Source organism: Mucor velutinosus (assembly GCF_035048745.1).
Source record: "Mucor velutinosus strain NIH1002 chromosome Unknown tig00001540, whole genome shotgun sequence".
NCBI classification, from domain to species: domain Eukaryota; kingdom Fungi; phylum Mucoromycota; class Mucoromycetes; order Mucorales; family Mucoraceae; genus Mucor; species Mucor velutinosus.
In genome coordinates this window covers 129,228-150,483 of record NW_027041893.1, presented here as the reverse complement: position 1 = coordinate 150,483, position 21,256 = coordinate 129,228, and the positions used below count along the sequence as shown (strand labels likewise).

Here is a 21,256-nt window from a genome sequence, read left to right as displayed (position 1 = left end):
ATGAAAAACTCTCTCACTTGATGGCAACTGACAGTAGAAATGGACAAATAACCAGGTTTTATTCACTGCATCGTAAGTTTATTACATATTACCAATGTTGAGGGGGACGAAACGGTTGTGGAGGCAGTTGAGGTGTATTCATAGAAGAAGGCGGTGGAGGGACAAAATAACCTTGTCGCTGTTGAGATGGTGGTTGCTGTTGCTGTTGCTGTTGCTGTTGCTGTTGTGGTGGTTGCTGAGGAGGAGGTCTCATCTCATTTTTGGGAGGAGGTGGATAATACGGAATGAACACATTGCTGCTTTGATTTGCATGGCCAAAAGAGTGTTGGGCTTGTGGAGGTCTTGGTTGTTGCTGTTGAGATGCTGGCTTTTGGCTGACTGGTGGAGGCGTTTGGATATATGAAGAATGCATTTGTGGTTGGGATGAAGGATGGGATGGCTGTTGTTGCTGATGTAGTTGTACCTGAGGCTGTTGCTGCTGTTGTGGTTGAGGGATAGCTTGTGGCTGATTTGTTGCAGCAACATTCGGCGTTGGCATTGCAGATGAAGTAGTAGTAGCATTGCTAGGAGGAGGATAGTATGGAATTGTTCCAGAAGAAGGTGCTTTTGGAGACAAGCTGGTAAGCTCTGTCACAGAAGATGCTTGTTTGTTTTCTGTATCATTCGACAAGAAGGAAGCTATTTTTCCCTGATGAGTTAGTGCTTTTGTTAGAGTGCATATCTAAATACCCTTTTTACCTAATTCAGCAGGAGTCAGACGATGCATCTTCTTGCCCTGTTCCTCCTTGGCCTTCTCTCCTTCCTTCTTCTCAGCAGTCAATGACTGAATCAACAGATCCAGTTTGTCTCTAATGTCCATCAACGATGATAATTCAACTGGATTTGTTGGATGCTGCTGCTGTGGTTGTTGTTTGGTCTGATCTGATTTATCATAAACGGTAATTCTGAGCAAGTTGCTAATAGAGATAGCATGTGTGATATCAATATCATCTATTATTTGCAATGCATGAGTTCATTTGTGAATGCTTCTATTCGCGCAATCTACATACCCAACAGACTAATCATGTCTCCTTCTACATAACATACGATGAAAAGAGGGCTGGGTATCAATCATTCAGGATGAAAATCATGCATACTGTTATAGTTTTACCTTCATCTTTATATTTCAGTGAGATATCTTGAGACGATTTTATATCCTGCTTGAATACGCGATACATCATCAAGCACAGTCTGTCTCAATCTTTTAGAACAAGATGCTCTTTTTTGCAAGATAACAAACACTTACTCGTCATAGGTTGGAACGCCGTTGATGGGTATACGACGTATCTCATTGCCAAAACGACCTGTTTCGTAAGCGTTAATCAAAGGCACAATCATATGTGGGTATTGCTCTACTATACATTTTACAATAATATCGCCTGTAACAATCTTGCGAAGGTTTGTATAATCCGTCATTTGGTAGTAATTCTCAAAGAGACGTGAAAGAAAAAGAAAATGCTTAATTTCCACAGTCGTTCTTTTGATATACACAGCAAAATGCGCTGTTCGATTTCTGCCCTGCACACTGATACAATATGGTCGTTGCTTGCAGATTTGCGCCATAGGCCACTAAATGTAGTTACATTGCTTGTTAATGTCTCGCTGTTTATAGTCTCAAACCAACCTATTATGGATTTATCTGTTGCTACCCCCCTACCCTTTCAATTCATCATGTCAAAGTTCTTGATCTGATAATTTGTAGATGTACAGCCCATGAAAGCGCTCTAGTCCTAAAGCAAGTAAACGCCAATTGACTGAATGTGTAATTGATTTGCTGCGCTGATGTGATTTCAGTAATAATTTAGGCTACCAAAGTGCCCTCTACACAGATAGATAGTACCTTCAACCCTCTTTACTCTATACAGTTTACATTGTCAACGAGCAATGCGTTTTTTATCATCCTAGACTTTTCGCAACATATCATGTGAGAGCACTTTACTAACCACCTCTAAGTATAGGCATAGCTCTTCTGCAGTCTGTATCAAGGAGAAAAATTCATACACGGGCATACATCACACTTGCATTTCCTTTTACTAGTCAAAAGAATGCAAAATGCAGCGAACTTTGGATGCATTTGAGTCGTGATTTCTCGCGTTAGAAGCCGTTTAAGACTTCCAGAATAGCACCAAATAATTGCTCTCATCTAGCAGTAACTGTCTGCGGCCTTTGCCCAATTTTTTTTTGGGATCGTCAAAGATCGACTCAAAACCATGAGGAATACCTCATGGTTTTCATCGAAAATCAAACGGTCGCGTTTTTCACCTTCAAAATGAAGACTTTTGCTATGGCATATATTAATTCAAAATGCTTCTCTCGATCCAAGGCAACCCCTGAAACTATGTTTGTGAGGCATTCATATGTAAAATCTCTACATTTTGGCCCAAAACCTCATTTCTTATTTTTTTAGAATTATTCAATAAGCTTGTTCAGAACGCCTCTCATAATTAACACCATTGGATGCTCCTTAAAAAGTACTTCAGGAAAGCTTAAGGGTGTATGAGATGATCAACGCCTTTTATAGAGTCGATTCTGGCAAAAATAAGTCGAAGGATGTCCAAAAAACCAAAAATCAATGAATTGGACAAGAAAATGTTGTTCTGAGATTCAATTAGATCTGGCTGGTAAATGCTTTTCTGATGAATGTAATCAATATTTACAAAGCTGAAAGATGGAGATTGCGACTTGAAGCGCGGTGTAGCTTATAATAATAATAGCTTATTTTACCTTTGCCGAGTATTTATATATTTGGTAGATTCAAAGGTTGTTAATTTACTACTGGCTAATCTAAAACTAATCAATCATCCTCACTAATCCTTTGCATTGAGGGCCATATCATCTAAAACGCTCAATTTCTGCTTGTTGAAGCAGAGTCGTAGGCGCATGTATTAAAATATCAATTTTACCTGAGAACGTCATTTGTTTCAGACAGATTTGCTCTTAGGATATTTGATAAATGTCTAGTAACCGAGGATAATAATCAATACATTGATGCTCAATGCCAAACGAAACGGAATCATGATGCCTGTAACTTAAGCGCCGTATTGGACGACTGGAATCTTCTTGTTTCTATTATATAAGCACCCCAAGGTACATGCTAACTGTTCAGCCGTCAAATGGCGAAGAGATCAAACTGAATTTGGTCTACTTCTGACAAGTTCATATACCAACACTATTGACAAGCAAGCCGAGGCAGGCCATCAATACCTAGATCCAGCGTAAATCAAGCTTACATTTATAGTAATCTGAGAACTAATGCTGTACCTTCTGAATAAATTGTCTTGTAGCACAGTACCACGTTCTATTACAGTACTTTAGGTGATTATATTGCTATAGAACGGTAGCTCTATTCTCATAATACTGGTATGCTTATGATTGATAACGAACATAGACTGACTAGTACCATCTGGCTGCATATCTGAGCATGGTGGAGTCATAAAAATAGCAATCAATGTGAGTTCCATTTACAGCCCTAATGATAAATTGAGTGTTAATTACAAAGCGAGCTTAAACCCGTATGTATTGTCAGTAAAATGGATCAAGAGAGCAGATCTTCTCAGTAAAAGAGTAGGGGGATAAACAAGTTTCTCATAATCACCACACCAACTACACTTGACACATGAATTTCGCCACCCAAGGTACCATTTACTACCATGAATCATGGTAAACTGAGTTGAAACGCTAAATTTTGATTCAGATCCTCTTCGGAAATGTCTCGCAGCATTCGGTGGTCTTGATGCTGCAGCCAAGGCGATTTTGCCGGTAGAAAACGCACAAACCAAGATCTGCAAAGGATCTCTCTGTTCCTTACATATTGTTAAAACACGGAGGCGCTAGTGATAAAGTACATCCCACTGACAAACAGGCTATTTGCTACCACCTGTCGAAGTATCAACTCAGCTCGTTAAAGGCAAATCTTATACTTGGGGGGTACTCGTGCCTTATCCAAGTTTGGGAAGTTTAAATGAAAAAATAGGTCGACAAAAAGTGAAAAAAGCGCTTCTTTCTCTTCTTCAATACTTTTTTTTTTTTTTACTATTTCGATATAAAATGACTGGAAGCAACTTGGAGTTAGTCGAAGTGTATTCTGAAGGCATCAAAGCTTGGTTCCCCGATGAAGAGCTTGGTTGGGTGTCTGCCTCAGTCATCACCAAGGAAGTGGACGCCAAGTCAATCAAAATCTCATTCCAAGACGATGAGGATGCTGAAAAGGTAAAGAATATACGAGACGCTCTGCTAGCAGCAATCCCAGCATGTGTGCTCATTCCTTTGTTCTGCTTGATAGCAACATGTCTTTGAAGCGAGTATCGCAGATGTCGAGTCCAACAAAGTGAGCCTACCACCACTTCGAAACCCTCCCAAAATGGAGAATACCGACGACTTGACCAACCTCAGTTATCTCAACGAGCCTTCAGGTACGGTAATTTTGTTGTGGGATTGTGTGTCTTGAGTGTGTGTGTGTGTGTGTGTGTGTGTGTGTGATACAACACATATGAGTTACTCCTATTTTTTTGATGGGATACACACGCAAGAAACATCACACAAACGGATCTACTCCCTTTTTCTCTAACCATGTCTCCTTCCCTCTACATGTATAGTGCTAAACACCATCAAGACTCGTTACGAGGAAAAGAACATCTACACCTACTCTGGTATCGTACTGATTGCAGCAAATCCTTTTGCCCGTGTACCATTATACGAGCCCGAGATCATCCAAAAGTATTCTGGAAGTAGAAGAGGCGATCTTGAACCCCATCTTTTCGCAATTGCAGAGGATGCTTACAGATGTATGATCAGAGACAATAGGAATCAAACAATCATTGTATCAGGAGAGAGGTAAGGATGGGCGCATGCGCGGGGTACAGAAGCACACAGCCAAGTTGACATGCTTGAACTTTAGTGGTGCTGGTAAAACTGTCAGTGCAAAGTACATTATGCGTTATTTCGCTACAGCCGACGATCAAGAGGCTTTTGGCAAGCAAGCCAAGGGCGAAAATATGACTGAAGTAGAGGAGCAAATTTTAGGTACAGTAGCAGCAATACGGCAGCTCCTTAATATTTACATGTTGTACTGATCAATCATCCTTTCTTTTAGCCACCAATCCTATTATGGAAGCTTTTGGTAACGCAAAAACCACCAGAAATGACAACTCTTCGAGATTTGGTAAATACATTGAGATCGAGTTTGACAAGCAGCGCAACATTGTGGGTGCCAAGATCAGGACCTACTTGCTGGAGAGATCTCGTCTCATCTTCCAGCCCGAGACGGAGAGAAATTACCACGTCTTTTATCAGGTACAGTCATGTATATATTTATAGCTCACCCGCACAAGACTAACATGAGCCCAAAAAAGCTGTGTGCAGGTGCAAGCGAGGACGAACGACAGGAGTTGGCCCTGAAGGAATGGTCAGAATTTCATTATTTGAATCAGAGTGGAACGGGTGTTATCCCCTCGGTAGACGATGCCAAGGATTTTGAAGAGACTCGCACAGCACTCAACACCATCGGCATTCACAACGAGATCCAGTCAGAGATTTTCCGTCTTTTGGCAGCCTTGTTGCATTTGGGTAACATCGAGATTGGCGGAAGAAACGATGCTACTTTGGCCGATGACGAGCCTTCTCTGCAAAAGGCTACCGAGTTGCTCGGTTTGGACGCCTCTGAATTCAGAAAGTGGATTGTCAGAAAGCAAATCGTCACTCGCTCAGAAAAAATTGTCTCCAATCTCTCTCCTACGCAAGCTCAAGTCGTCCGAGATTCAGTCGCCAAGTACATTTACGCTCATCTGTTCGACTGGCTTGTCAGCAACATCAACGACAGTCTGTCTTGTCCCAACATTGAACTCGTGCAAAGCTTTATTGGTGTTTTGGATATCTACGGTTTTGAGCATTTCAAAAAGAACTCTTTCGAGCAATTCTGTATCAACTACGCCAACGAAAAACTTCAACAGCAGTTCAACCAACACGTATTCAAATTGGAGCAAGAAGAATACATCAAGGAAGAGATTGACTGGAAGTTCATCTCGTTCAGCGACAATCAAAAGTGTATTGAAATGATTGAAGCAAAGATGGGTATTTTGTCGTTATTGGATGAAGAGTCTCGCTTGCCATCTGGCTCAGATCAAGGATTCTGTACCAAACTCTACCAAAACTTCAACTCTACATACCAAGACTATTTCAAGAAGCCTCGATTTTCAAATGCCGCATTTGTTGTTGCTCATTACGCTCATGATGTGCAATACGAAGCGGAAGGCTTTATGGACAAGAACAAGGATACTGTTCCTGAGGAGCTGCTGAATTTGTTGCAAGGCTCCAAATCCTCCTTCTTGTCTGAAATGATTCAACCACCCGCTCCTTCAACACCCATTGTAAGTTTGACATACGCACTTGGCAGCAGGTAAAATGGATGCTCATCACATTTCATAGACTGAACAAGCGCCCAAAAAGACACTGAATCAAGCAAAGAAGCCCACCTTGGGTTCTATTTTCAAGGTAAGACTGTGCAAGCAAGAAGGGAATGGTTGGCATGTTACTCACCATGGCCCATGGATAGTTGTCATTGATCAATTTGATGGATACCATTGGCGAAACCAACGTTCACTATATTCGTTGTATCAAGCCAAACGAAGCCAAGGTTGCCTGGATCTTCCAGCCTAATATTGTGCTATCTCAACTTCGTGCGTGCGGTGTGTTGGAGACCATTCGTATCAGTTGTGCTGGTTATCCCACTCGATGGACTTTTGAAGACTTTTCTGAAAGGTACGTGGACGAAGCAATGGATCCAGAATGCTACGAAACTCATGTTCAATAACTAGATACCACGCATTGATTGATTTCGCCCACTGGGATCCCAAAACCAACCCAGACACTAGAGCTACTTGCTCGCAAATTTTGGACACCAACATCAAAGACACTGACAAGTATCAAGTGGGTTTGACAAAGATCTTCTTCCGTGCTGGACAACTTGCCTACATGGAAAAGCTGAGATCAGACAAATTGAATTCATGCGCTACGATGATTCAAAAGAACGTGCGTCGCTTCTTGGCTCGCTTGAGATACGTGCGAGTACAAAAGATGACATTGATGTTACAAAGCATTGCCAGAAGAAGAGTTGCTGTGCGTGAGATGGAGCTGTTGCGTAAAGAAATGGCCGCCATTGTGATCCAAAAGAACTGGAGACGCTATATTGCACGAAAGAAGTATTTGCAAACACGTGCTTTTATCATTCAGGCACAAGCAGGTAATGTAGAGCGCAATTCCATGTTTCCAGCAGCCGATGACTAACGAGTGGACATAGTTATTCGTGGTGTGATTGCAAGAAAGAGACACGCAACACTCAAACAAGAGCACGCCGCTATTTTGATCCAAAAGATTGCCAGAGGATGGCTAGCACGCAAACGATACCAAGCCATTCGCAACTATGTAATCCGTATACAATCCTGTGTGCGACGCAGACAAGCGCGTCGTCAACTGGTCGTGCTTCGAGCAGAAGCCCGCAGTGTCAGTCATTTGAAGGAAGCATCCTACAAATTAGAGTCTAGAGTGGTTGATTTGATTGAAAACTTGACACAGCAGCGCGAAGAGAAATCTCGACTCAAATTGAAGGCCATTGAACTGGAGAATCAAGTGCGTTCCTGGATTCAGAAATACGAGAAATTGGATCAAAAGGCGAAAGATCTCGAGGAAACCATTGCCAAACCTGTCGCCAATGATGGCTGGTCAACGTTACGCCATCAACGTGATTCGCTTCAACAAGAATACCTGTCCTCCATAAGCAAAATCAAGTCTCAAGATAAGGAACTGTTGCGCCTCAAAGAGGAGCTGTTGCATCAACGGGACGATGTGTCTAGACTGAGAGTGGCTTCAAGAAACGGCAACATGAAAAAGTCCTCAGAATCCGATATCAGTGAACTCAAGAACCAAATCTCGGCTCTGAAAGCAGCTACTGAGTATAAACTCTTTGTACAATAAGAATATGGGATTTCTGTATTGTGGATCTTTAGAGTGATACAGCCACCACAAAGATGCCTATTATCCTATATTTGCGATTTTTTTTTTTTTAAAAAAAAAAGAGAAGAGTGTATGCTTGTCCTCTGAATACAAGAAATCATTAGAATACCAACAATAAATGAAAAGGAGATTTTGCTATAAATACACTGGTAAAGCAAGGGGTGGTGGTATAATGCACAAAATAGACTTCATGTGTGTCGTTGAAACGTGTTCATTGTGGGTCCGAAAAAATGATAATGGTTGGTATAATGGGCAATCATTGAGACAAACAGCTCGGTAAAACCTTAATTAAACACCTTATAAAATATACATTATCACGACCTTTTTTTCTCATCTCCTCTTTCTCTTTTGCAATCCCTCATTTCTAAACAACCAAAACATGTCGGGACCTTTACCTCAAGGTTTGTGTAGGGCAACTGAAATGTAACTGTACATTGAAATTAATATGCAAGCAGGATGGGAAGAAAAGTGGACTCCAGAAGGTAGACCGTAAGTAATAGATACATACCCTATAGGCTATTTATCGGGTGCTAACATGATAACAGTTACTACATTGATCACAATACCAAATCTACACATTGGGAGAGACCTGCCCCTGCCCCACCTGCTTATGGTGGCTACGGCTCTCCTCCTCCACCTCCAGCATCACGTCCTGAAGGCTTTGGATACCCACCCCAACCACCTCAACAAGGTGGCGCATACCCTCCTCAACAACAGCATCCTGGCTACCCTCCTCAGCAATCATCCTATGGCAGCAACAACTCTTACCCTCCTGCTCCTGTTGCTCAATCTCCCTATGGCGGTGGAAGCAACCATAGCAGCCCATACCCCCAACCTCAGCAATCACCCTATGGCAACACTTACCCTCCTGCACCTCAACAGCAACAGAGACAAGGTGCTCCTCCTCCTCCTCCTCCTTCGCAAGCTGCTCCTTATGGTGGTGGTGCTTATCCTCCTCCTCCTCAACACCAAGCATCTTATGGAGGCAACAGTTCCTACCCTCCTGCTCCTCCATCTCAAGCATCTTCCTATGGCGGCTCACCTCACCAGCAACAAAGACAACAATATCCTCAACAAGGAGGTTATCCCGGCCAACAAGTGCAATATGTTCCTGCTGTACCTCAATCCAAGCCAAGTGGCATGTCCTCAGGTATGAAAATGGCCGGTGCTGCAGCAGTAGGTGTCGCTGGTGGTCTTGCTATTGGTAGTATCATGCACCATGAAGAGGAACAGAGTGATCGTATTGAGCGTTTGGAACAAGAGCAACGACAATTAGAACAACGTAAGTGTGGCATTGTATACTAGTGGGAGTGGTCATAGCGTGCTGAGTCATCTATATTACAGAACAACAATACAACCAACAACCTTCATACAATGCTCCACCTCCACCTCCACAGGAGCCATACAATGCTCCTCCCCCAATGGAACAACAGCCCTATAATGGAGGATACGGCAACTACAATCCTGGAGACTATCAACAACCACAGGATGGCGGAGGAGACACTCAAACTACCATTATTCGTGAAGATGGTGGCTGGTTTGGCGCAGACAGAGAGACTGTGATTACCACTGGTACGTATACAATGCACATTATTTGAGTAGGGAGAGTATTCATGCTGCGTGTGTATAGATGAATATGGAGGACAGACAATTACTGAAAGAAAGGATGGTTGGTTTGACAATGATGTTGAAGGTAGGCAGACATATATCTATTGGCACATGTGCAATTGACCTAATCCGTGCAATGTGTAGTTACTCATATTGATCCCAATGGCAATACGACCTATGTAAGTATTGGCCTTTCATCTTGTATAAACATGAGAAATTAACAATCAATATTTTAGGAGGAGTACGATGAAGATAACAGCGGCTTCTTTGACTAGATTTTACCAGGGATATACACCATTTTTCTATAAATAAACATGAAAAGTCTAGACATTGTCACGTATTCATTGGAGCTTCCCCCTTTAGGAGGTATTTGAGAACAATGAATTCCACCAAACGAGTGCCTTGTGATGTGTCGAGGATCTAAAAGAGCGCCTAATGTGGTTGCCAATGCCCATGCTTGCCAAGAGAGAGTGCATCGCTTTCATCACGCTGATCGAGATAAGCCAACGATAGATTACGGATTTTCAAATAATGAGGGCGTAATTAATAGATATGTGTGTGTGTGTGTGTGTGTGCCTGAAGAGCTTGTGCCTGTACCTGAATTTCATCCTCAAGTCTAAAAATAAAATTCCTAAATAGTATCTGCGTAACGTGGTAATGCAAGAAAATGTAATTTAGTCGTATTTGTTGGAAATTGGTTTGTTTATTAGTGTAAATTCTACAAATTAGGGGTATCAAGTTGTATGTGATTTTTCAGTACGAGAGAGAGATCACGATACAGTGTGTATACATGCTTATGCTTGTCTCTCCAGCTTGCTCTCCAATTGATCGATTCGATTCATGAGCTGAGACAGCAAGTCTTGCACAGGCTCGTTGGTTGTTGCAGTAACGCTTGCCATTTTGGACCGAGTAGGAGAAGGAGACACGGAAGGCGAGATGGGTATATCTTTGGCTGGCACACGGTGTTCTAAACGTGAAATCCTTTCAATGCATTCCTTTAATTTGCTCTCGAACTTTTGATCCACCATGTCGCGCACTTGACGGCGCACCAGAGACTCGACCATGGTGCCAGAGGATTGCAATGTCTGCATCAATGAAGATGAACGGCGAATTTGATCATCCAGGGTTGTCTTGAGAGTGCGAGTTTGTTCAATGTGGTCGTAGAGGAATTCAAATGGTTGTAGAAACTTTTGTTTTTGTGGTAATGAAGAAGCAGAAGGCGATGAAGTGGTAGGTGCCGTTGCAGGCGGGTGCGTGGTGGTGGTAGTAGGCGTACGAGGGAAATATGGCACTGTTGCAGTCTTGATGGTGGGCTTGAGTTTGTTGTGTTGCTGTTGACGGTATTGACCCCATGCTGGTTGTTGGGATGGCACAATGGGAGGACTAGGAAATCGTGTTTGAGCGGCTGTCTTGGGCCAAGGCGCCGAGACAGCAGATGCTGTGGCAGGCACAGCTAAACGACGAAGGTTGTTGCTCTTGACGGTCAGGAATGATGCAGTGGGAGGCGACATGCGCTTGGTGATTTTGTGCTTTTGGCTGCTGCTGTTGCTGCTGTGGAGGTGATGGAAAGGTGGAATAGTTGATCTCTTGAGAGGAGCCGACTGAATGCTGTTGAGATGGACGCTGTCCTCGTCATCGTCATTGTAAGATGGTGTCAAGATGGTCAAATTCTTCTTGTGGCCATGCTTGGGCGCCAGTCTCTTGAGCAGCAATGAAGATGGTTTTGGTAATTTGATGCCTGTATTGTCTTCTTTGTGAGCAGGAGAAGCAGCCATTTGAGAAGTAATGGAAAGAGAAGAAGAGGCGTTTGACAATACATCGGATGACAGGCGATGTGTTCTATTTTAAATAATTAATTTCTGGTTACTCATAATGGCGTACAAAAAGTATATTATATATTCGATTTTGGATCGACCGAGGCCACACACAAATTATATAAACTTGGTGTAGCATATTCTAAAAAAAAAAAAAAAAAAAAAAAAAAAAAAAAAAAAAAAGGGAGGCAAGCAATAATTACCTTGGGTGGGGTGAATTGGATGGCGAGATAAAGGCAGGCAGCGTGGGCGAGAAGGGCTCTAGTTTCACCTTGTTTTGCTGAAAAAACCACTCGATTCCCTCCAACGGTCTTGCTTCAAAATCGAGTGACATGACTGCAGGCTTACCAAACAGACGGACAAATGTAGTCATCTTGAGCAGAGGAATAGCACCGCCTGCCATCAATTCATCGTCTCGCAAACGACAGAGATCAGCCAAGGCACACATGTTGTGCTTTTGAGCAATGTCAGCCATGACATGTGTTTGAATATAGGAGCGTCCTGCTTCATCTTTGCAAAAGAAGCCAGGATAGTGCTGATAGGAGCGAATCAAGTTTTGGTTAATCAAATGAAGATCAAAGATTGCAAACAAATCTTCCAAGCAAAAGTAATTGAAGTATTGATCTTGAGGATCTCGAGTATTGAGTGATCTCGGTGGTGTTACCAGTGGTGAAGGTAGTTGATATAAACAAAATGATACGGCAGGTGAAATTTGGTATTCTCCAATGATGATGGTTTGGATTTTCATGTTTCGCGGTATGTGTGTGTGTGTGTGTGTGTGTGTGTGTGTGCAAAGGAATGTAAAGTTGGGTTCGATGGAAAAGGGACAAAGAGATGCAGAGAAAAAGAGAAGGAAGAATAGGCGAGGACGCTCATCGCCAATGTTTATTTATACATGATGGACACAATCAATCAAGTGTAAATTACACATCTGTTTGGTACTGATTGTGCGCTTATTCAATCTGTGCAATTTGCGCTCCATGTTGTATTTCAATACTTGCACGCCTGCTATACCATATCAAACACGCAGATTCAACACAATTGCCATTTTGCATTCGTCTCATGATGGAGCGCTTGCTCTGCTCGCACACAAACAGCAGTATACGCTGGTCATTGTCTGCAAATGTCTAGTATATTATGCCACTAAATTAATTATTCATTAAGACATATCTCTCTCTTTCCCTCTCTTTTGACCCGTAGTTGCACAAGGTAGTTTTTTTTTAGTACCCCGTAAATTGGATTGCTCAAATATGGCTTTTTGACATTGCTCTGATTTTGGGCTATTCATTTCAAGTTACTGCAAATGGTAAACTTTTGTTTTTCATTATTAGCCAGAAATGATCGCCCTTTATTATCCACATTGGCTATAATAATAATTGATGAATTGAATGTGTATAATTAGAAAGGTATACAAGATCCATATAGATAGGCACTCTTTATTGGGTCCATATTAAATTGACATTTTGATGCTAACAAGTGACATTTCAATTTATTTCAGCTATTGAATGGATCATCTGTCAACGGCACACACGTCTCACACTGCATGCAGCTCTCTTTGTTTGTCATTTGCCATGTGAATCAGCAAGCCAAATCAAGCGTCCGTGTAAACAATGATAAAAGCACGTTTGAGATTCAGTCACATTGAGTCCTTCTGTCATGCTTTGTTTACATTGAGCATTGCTTGATTTGCCTCGTGTTGATAAATTTCATTATGTTTCATCAAGCTGTCTAATACGGAGCCATGCCGGAATTCCATTTTAAATTGGTGCTAGAATACCAGATGATACGCATACGAAATAAACTCCAAAACTCTACCATGTCGAGAGAGCATTTGTCAAATGCCCAGCCTCTGATCACTGTAAAATGTTGCCGTGCCTGAAGCCTCTCTCATCCATCATGCCATACATGGCCTTACTGGATGCTTTCTCTTGTGAGACTTGGGATTTTACATGAAAGAAGCTGTAACAAGACAATGCATATTCCCATTTGATAGGGTATTTGGTTTAAAATGGTAATTGTAAAGCATGCAAATATCCCACTTGATTCAAGGAGTGTGCAATAGTAGCAGATCAATGGTATGACAATCATTTGTGGCCAATGGCACATTTGTTTAAATTATGCATAAAAGCTTCTTTTTCTCTTCTTGTTGACGATAGTATCTCTATAACGAGTCATTATACGTTTTATTGGTGTGTACTCTATGTGCAATAAGACAGTGTATCATTCATATTCATGACATAAACTCTGTATAGCTACGGGTTCCTCAAGAATACCAGATCTTTAGTATGTAGTCAACATGCTCAGACGTTTAAAACCGAAAAAGTACGATATAAGCTAGTATTTATATACAAAATGAGATTCCAAATGTAGCCTTGCCCTTTACACGGTTGGTATGAGAGGCATCAAGCAGCTCACTCGCTTGTGTTGCTATGGCGAACTGCTTCGAGCAATCAGCAGTACTGCATAAAGCATATATTGTCAGATTCTTTCCAAAAGAATCCGTATATATCGATACCATGCGGCCACATGGTTATGGGCTTTGGCTAAACAAGTGAATCCAACTTTTTCCTTGTGTAATGTGATTCAATCCTGGGAAATGACGAGGAAACCAAAAAATAGAGAATATTGCAAATAGGAGGCGAGTAACAGGGGATGGGGAGAATCCTGCATTGGACTTGTATATTTTTGCCTCCAAACGTAATGTGATGATGTGCAAGCAAATATTCTGTATCATGTTGTGCCTTTCAAATATACAAGCTAATGGGGGCAAATACCATCATCATTTCATAATTAAAAATATGTTTCTATAAATATATGAGAATGATGGGATATTTACGTAGATACATTTATTATACACATAAACATTAGATTATGGAGAGAGAGAGAGAGAGAGAGAGAGGCAAAGTGTTTGCGTTCTTTGAGTGAATGGTTTATGTATAGATGCGTGAGTGTGTATGTTTGTTTGTATGTTTGCTTCATACACCCAATGTATATGACTCGGATGTCTTGTTTTGTTCAGTAGCCAGCGATCTTCTCTTCTTTTGTGTCGTCTTTTTGATTAATTCAGGCACTGCAAACCAAGATGCAACAGATCTACGTGAGGAGGAAGAGGATCTACGAGAGAAGGATGGTGAATTGTCCCTGGTTGAATAAACACCATCTTTGTATGTAGCTCGATAGTAATCCTTGTCCTTGAATTCAAAATCAGATTGTGCCTCTCTTCTTTTGGTGTATCGATTAACTTGATGTAAATCATATTGCGTCTTTAATTTGTCGATAAATCCCATTATAACTCAAGTGAAAAAGATAAAAGAGCAAGAAAGAGGAAAGAAAAGAGAGAAAGGAAATCTCTGATGTAAATATATGTACGCTGCAAAAAAAAAAAAAAAAAAAAAAAAAAAAAAAAAAGAGGGGCTATTCTCTGCCTTGCAAAAAAAGTGGTTGTGATGGTAGCTGTACCATCAGTAGCTTATTGTTGTACCAAAGTATAAAACAGGTGTCGGCTTGTTTTTCCCTTCTATTTCATACAAACTAACCCCATTCTTATACCATCATTATCGCCATTAGGTAATCGCATGATCTTTTTGCTTTTGTCAGATTTTGAAGACATATCACATCTTATGTGTGTGTGCATGTGAGGTTCTCCCTTTTGTCCCAAAAAATGTACACGTACATCATTTGCACTTTTTTCAGAAAGGGGGAGCGATACCACATCCATTTATAATTTGTAATACAGGTGCGAGGCATGCCAGCAAGTGCTGTGAGAAGTATGGAAGATATATATATATATATATATATATATTGCTTTTTCGAGAATATAATGCCGTTCAACGTTAAGCACATGTTGACAAGGTCTCTAAACCATATACTCTCTGGATGTAATTAGATATGTCAAGAGAGGCGTAAGCATCTCCTATTTGCTTTTTTTGCAGCTCTAGGCATAGGGATGTTGACCACATTAATGAAAAAATATGCGCATAATGAATGTTGAATTGGCTAGATGCTTCGCTATCAATGGCTTGGGCTTTTGTATGGGGAAGGAGTGTATCGTGTAATGCAATCGGTAGCAACCTTCCACCAACTGCGTTTATGCGAGATTGTATCAGTCAGTATCCTTTGTGATACCCGGGAAGAAGCTCTTTCATTAGCACGTTCTCGGATCAGGTCACTACTGGCTTCTCATTTGTGTACAAGATGTATATACATGAATTCTTCATTCGCATTCTGAATCTGACGATATGAAAGGCGTTTGGATGTCTAGTATTAGAATGCAGATGTGATTGATACTGATCGGATTATGCATACATATCACTTGCTATATAATACATGTTAATATTGTTTGGCGTCTGATCAATTCATGTATAGAACAGCTTTTACAAGTGCTCAGATCTCACCGCATGTCAACATTATGATGCATATTCGAAGAGACAGCACAGGAAATACACGAGATGAGTAATTTACATAGTAATACTGCTCATTCTCACAATGCTTATCATGGGCTCTATCAAGAAATGGTCGGCTTTGAATAAGGATTAACTGAATTTATACAAAACCGATCAGTACAACCCATATCTGCTAAAATTTTGCAGGTCAACCCTCCACTACCACTCCAAAGCGCCTCATGAGCGACCTATACCTGTGGATCTGACTTCCCTGCAATGCTCTGTGCTTATACTGATAGGAACAGCCACTATGTGGGAATACAGCATACTCACATTGGCTAATGGCACTCAAAATTAAGCAATATACAGCGAACTTTGGATACATTTGCGTCGTGATTTCTCGTGTTAGAAGCCGTTTAAGACTTCCAGAATAGCACCAAATAATTGCTCTCATCTAGCAGTAACTGTCTGCGGCCTTTGCCCAATTTTTTTTTTTTGGGATCGTCAAAGATCGACTCAAAACCATGAGGAATACCTCATGGTTTTCATCGAAAATCAAACGATCGCGTTTTTCACCTTCAAAATGAAGACTTTTGCTATGGCATATATTAATTCAAAATGCTTCTCTCGATCCAAGGCAACCCCTGAAACTATGTTTGTGAGGCATTCATATGTAAAATCTCTGCATTTTGGCCCAAAACCTCATTTCTTATTTTTTAGAATTATTCAATAAGCTTGTTCAGAACGCCTCTCATAATTGACACCATTGGATGCTCCTTGAAAAGTACTTCAGGAAAGCTTAAGGGTGCATGAGATGATCAACACCTTTTATAGAGTTGATCCTGGCAAAATAAGTCGAAGGATGTCCAAAAATCTCAAAAGTTAACGAATCGGGCAAAAAACTGGCAAGCGGTGATTGAACCAATTTTGGCAGCTGGCTGGCAAAATGCGAAAGCTTAGCCAGAATAATTTGAGAATTATGTGGGTTGCAAGAGATTAGTCGCTGTTTTTGAGAAGCTCAAGGTGTATTCATGACAACGATTATACGAATGAAGTATTTGTACACAATCCAGGATTTACATTTCTAAATTACAGAGTCTTTTTTTTTTATTATTATTTGAAGGGGAATGAGATATATATATATAGGGAACTTGGCTTTATTTTAACTTTTGGCCTCAGAGATAAAGGACTACAAACAAGATTAGACATACGACCAACTCCAACATCATTTGAAAACTTACCTGAAAGTACTTTTTGAATTGTCTACCTTCATACTGCTGCACAGCCTGGCAGTATCTTTCCGCTGTTTCAGGAGGACATTGAATAGAAGGAAGGAAGACTCCCTTCATGTACTCAATGAAGTCTGCCCCTTGCTTGACACACATGGCCTTTTGAATACTAGTCATCTCGCCGAATACCTGCCATTCATATTTAGCATAATATATCATAAAGCAACATTGCTCGTCAACATACCAAGATAGATTGTCCATCAGCTAGGTTGAAGGCCGCGCTCATTGGAACAGAGAATGTGATGGGTAAGAGTTGATTATATACAAACTGATCGAATCCAGCAACAGTAGGGCCGGGAGCAGCAGTGTTGGAAGCCCATGAGTTGACCGTCTTGAGGAATACACCGAATGACATCTTTTGTGTAGTGGGATCAGAGTTGTCCTTTGCAAAATGCAAGAATGTCTGTAAAATGGTTTCTAAAGATTCTATATTACGTTCGCTGACAAAGACCTTTTCTAAATTAGCATTGAACAAGCTCAATACAAAATTCAAATAAGATTTGCGCAGATCCAGCAATAAGAAGGCTTCATCAGTTCCAGAAGGTGTTGTATTAAGAAAGTCAAAAACGCGTCTGACCAGGGGCAGCAAGAGCTCATCAATGATGGGTTCAATCATGGGCTTGTATTTGTGAGCAATTAGGCCGATGAAAGGTAAAAAGTCGACCAGTTCGGTTACTTGACATTCAGTCAAAAGGCCATTGATGAGCGAAGGCAAATAGGGCAGCACTTGAGTACCTAGACAGGTAATGAGGCGAGCAAATGTGTATCGAACAGCATCACGAATGACAGCCATTTGGTTGTAACTCTGCAAAGCGCTCAAGATGATTTCTGTAGCTTGAATGAACACGACTGACCAAGGTTGCTGTGCGCCTTCTGATGGATTGACCAATGTAGGGAATCCTAATGGTTGGCATGATCAGTAACACATTTAAAAAAGTGTTTTCAGAAGCAACATACCTTTGGCCACACTTCCAATAGCCATAATATAATGATGCAACTGAAGCAAGAAGAGCTCATCATCAGAAACTGGTTGAGCCATAGCCTTTTGAATACCCTCCACCAAGGGTTCCAACACAATTTTGAGGTATTCTGTTTGCTTCATAGAGTCAATGCCTTCCATCGAGATAAGTAGACCCACAGTTTCAAATAAATACAATTGGCTATCAAAGGTTGATGCAGCAGGAATAGGCATGCCATCCATAGTATTGGTTTCAACGACAGGTTCAGCTTGAATACTCAGCAAATCACCAAGCGACGACAAGACGTTTTCGACATAGGGAGTCATTTTGGGCTTCAAGTTCTTTACAAAGCGCTGGAACAAGTACCAGCATCTGGTGCGAATCTGCTTGACAGGATGATGCAAGCCTCTTGTATCGACAAATGCAGCCAATGCTTGAGGCAGATGATCCGGACGATGTTCAAAGAACTGGTAGTAGCGAGTGACATTTTCAAAGTATTGCATTGCACATGAGGGATGAGGATAGGCAGAGATATCTAATGGGAAAAAAACAAGCGTTAATAAAAGGTTCCTTACAAGACGAGACAAGAGAGCCATATTTACTTGAATTGACCATTTCGGAAACCAATTCACCCAAAGGAGATAAAGCATCATTTGGAGTAACAAAAATCATAGCAGCCTTTGATAGAGCTTCGCCATAACAATACAGCACATACAAGCACAATTCAACATCTCGCCAATTCAGCTCTGTCCCAGCCTTATATTTATTTATAGTCTCCATGACAAACGAGTGAATATAGCCCACATACAGCTCTTCATTAATCATGGCAATGTGTTCTGCAAAGATGCGCAAATTCTACCAAAGACCCAATGTTTAGCATTCCCACACACACACACACACACACACACACCGTTGTCACCATCATCCCAGTCTTACCTTTCTCATTTCAAAGAATAGAGCTTCTTCCTCTGGTTCGTCCTGATCATCACTCCATTCAGTGTCCTCGTCGTATCTCAGCTTGACAATGACAACGTTTAGCAAAGAGGCTAAAAATTCATGCTGGCCCTGAGAAAATGGTTGCATTTGCTTCTTCTGTCTCTTGTACTATGTCGCTCATGTTAGCAATGTATTTTACACACATTCAATATCTACTTACAATATACAGCATGTCATTCACAAAGGGGAACACACCAGAGGAAGTGTCGTCGTACTCGTTGGCCAAGAACTTTAGCAAATAAGGAGTAGTTTGCTCAATCATGCTCCAAGCAGCCTGCTTTCCCTCATTAGGTAGAGATGTATCAGCGTAAATCTTGCAAAGCTCGGTACCCAAAGCATTGATCAGACGAGCGACATATTCAACAAACTCTGGTTCGGACTATAAAAATCCCAGTGTTAGTAATACAATTACACAAACAAGTACAGTGCAAATCTTACCATATCCAGTCTGCCCAATACCTCGGTGATATTCAACATTTGGAGCATATTCAGCTTGTCCGCAGGCAACATGCCCTTGCTGATAACGTCAGCCAAACATTCACAAGCAGAGATACGCAAGTTAGCGTCAGACAACAGTTCGTATAAGACACTCATCACTTGATCGTTGACTACAAGAGAAATGTCCATCCAGGCAATGAAAGATCCAATATTCTTCAGAGCTAATTGAGCAATGCTGGGGTTGGTGGATCTGAATTCTTGCAAAAGGTCGAACCAGAATGATGCTAACAACTGAATGTCGCCCAAACGCATAGTGTCTTTGATGTTTGTGTTGCGGATGACCTCTTCGCGAGTTCTAGGAATGTCCATTCGAGCAATTTCCTCGTCGATGCTGATACAGAGTCTCAGGAAAAAATCGGCAGCCTTTTCATGGCTAGGTGTTCCAGAGGGCGTTTTGGCAACTGCTATCATGTCCTTGAAAAAGGAGGGCCAGATGGTTGGGTATACATGTGTAAATAATAGGGTGAGTGATTGAGCTGCTTTGTTTCGAATGACTAGATGAACGTGTTAGTAGGAAAAACAGGAAAAAAAGCGGCATCATGCATACATGACTCTTCTGATCCGGTGGTGTTGTCAACGAACTCTCTGCGAAGGTATTCCATCATGGTCCGCTGGATGTATTCTACTGCGGCATTGTCCAACGTCTCGAATCTAGGCGGATAAACAGCAACTAAGTAAGCTCTGGCATCATGGTCAGCGTGGTTGTAGGCTTACTTGTTTCGCAAAGTGTTCTCCAACACTTGGAGAGAGAAGAATCTTGCCTCTGGAAGTCTGTTACATCAAGCTTCAGTCAGAGACATGCAGTTAAATATTTTTCAGGAGTGCCCTCATAAAAACTTACGCTTTAGGCTCTTTCATGAACAATTGGACACACAGTTGCCAGCCATCGTTGGAGTTCTTGACTTGCTCGCAGTATTCATTGGCCTAGTATGTGTAAACGCGTTCAGCAAATGTACGTAACTCACTCTAGTAAAAAAAAAAAAAAAAAAAAAATAGTCGAAATCTAACCTGAGCTTTCAAGGTTGGCTCTACTTGAGGACCGAGGGCATACATGACAGCTTGTTCAATTTGTTCCATGTTGAAAAAAATCTGGTGTTCTGTAAATTGAGTTGGGTCGCTTTTTGATGCAAAAGGGTGTTGAAAAAGCAAAAGAGATGTATGGCGCTTTAGGTTGACTTTTATAGGTTAATTTTCTCGCAGAGCAGGGCGTCTTTTCGATCTTTCTGGTATGTGTGAGGTGTTTTTTCGTAAATCTTCAAGTACGACAATGCCTAGATTTACAACAAAACCAAAGTGTTGATAAAAAGAGAAAAGGATTCGAAACGAAAAAATCCTTCAAATGTCGATGAAAGATTTTTTCAATAACCGAATTGCCTAGCGAGTTGATGCTACTCCAAAAAAGAGCACCATTCACAGATGAACTCGACCTGGAGAATTACTTGATTTGGACCTCTCGTACGTTCTTACTCGCCTTTTCGCGTCTGTACCGCAGTGCATTAAAGCTGGCCTCACAGAAGCGATTTAATTTGAACATTGGATAGACATGTGTGACCCTTAATTCCTCATTGAATCGTGGATTCATCAGCCCTCCTCTTGAAAGTTACTAAATTACTATGCGCAACCCCGCCTTATATTGATGCCAACAGTGTCATTCAGTGCCTCGC

General features: G+C 41.3%; 6 protein-coding genes across 6 annotated transcripts; 2 read left to right on the top strand and 4 right to left on the bottom strand.

Moving 5' to 3' along the window:
- Positions 1-88: 88 nt before the first annotated feature.
- ATC70_004165 (30S ribosomal protein S8) lies at positions 89-1,455 on the bottom strand (the record flags this gene model as incomplete). The annotated part of the gene is made up of 6 exons (XM_064823476.1): positions 89-678; positions 739-990; positions 1,050-1,073; positions 1,151-1,230; positions 1,286-1,343; positions 1,401-1,455. 6 exons carry the CDS (start codon positions 1,453-1,455, stop codon positions 89-91), a joined length of 1,059 nt encoding a protein of 352 aa, XP_064688301.1.
- Positions 1,456-4,086: 2,631 nt separating this feature from the next.
- smb1 (Small nuclear ribonucleoprotein-associated protein B) lies at positions 4,087-8,007 on the top strand (the record flags this gene model as incomplete). The annotated part of the gene is made up of 10 exons (XM_064823475.1): positions 4,087-4,248; positions 4,322-4,451; positions 4,635-4,872; positions 4,937-5,061; positions 5,132-5,331; positions 5,391-6,404; positions 6,463-6,528; positions 6,590-6,795; positions 6,852-7,276; positions 7,334-8,007. The coding sequence occupies 10 exons, from the start codon at positions 4,087-4,089 to the stop codon at positions 8,005-8,007; spliced, it is 3,240 nt and encodes a 1,079-aa protein (XP_064688300.1).
- Positions 8,008-8,491: 484 nt separating this feature from the next.
- FKS1_1 (1,3-beta-D-glucan synthase) lies at positions 8,492-9,929 on the top strand (the record flags this gene model as incomplete). The annotated part of the gene is made up of 6 exons (XM_064823474.1): positions 8,492-8,535; positions 8,592-9,328; positions 9,391-9,618; positions 9,677-9,739; positions 9,799-9,833; positions 9,891-9,929. The coding sequence occupies 6 exons, from the start codon at positions 8,492-8,494 to the stop codon at positions 9,927-9,929; spliced, it is 1,146 nt and encodes a 381-aa protein (XP_064688299.1).
- A 519-nt stretch (positions 9,930-10,448) lies between these two features.
- Positions 10,449-12,216, bottom strand: ATC70_004162 (uncharacterized protein; the record flags this gene model as incomplete). The annotated part of the gene is made up of 2 exons (XM_064823473.1): positions 10,449-11,493; positions 11,672-12,216. The coding sequence occupies 2 exons, from the start codon at positions 12,214-12,216 to the stop codon at positions 10,449-10,451; spliced, it is 1,590 nt and encodes a 529-aa protein (XP_064688298.1).
- A 2,227-nt stretch (positions 12,217-14,443) lies between these two features.
- On the bottom strand, positions 14,444-14,755 carry ATC70_004161 (uncharacterized protein; the record flags this gene model as incomplete). Its single annotated transcript, XM_064823472.1, has 1 exon — positions 14,444-14,755. The coding sequence occupies one exon, from the start codon at positions 14,753-14,755 to the stop codon at positions 14,444-14,446; it is 312 nt and encodes a 103-aa protein (XP_064688297.1).
- A 2,257-nt stretch (positions 14,756-17,012) lies between these two features.
- GYP2_3 (GTPase activating protein (GAP)) lies at positions 17,013-20,669 on the bottom strand (the record flags this gene model as incomplete). Its single annotated transcript, XM_064823471.1, has 12 exons — positions 17,013-17,039; positions 17,092-17,268; positions 17,324-18,039; positions 18,097-18,633; positions 18,701-18,953; positions 19,035-19,202; positions 19,255-19,473; positions 19,533-20,086; positions 20,140-20,243; positions 20,307-20,363; positions 20,434-20,516; positions 20,601-20,669. The coding sequence occupies 12 exons, from the start codon at positions 20,667-20,669 to the stop codon at positions 17,013-17,015; spliced, it is 2,964 nt and encodes a 987-aa protein (XP_064688296.1).
- Positions 20,670-21,256: the final 587 nt, after the last annotated feature.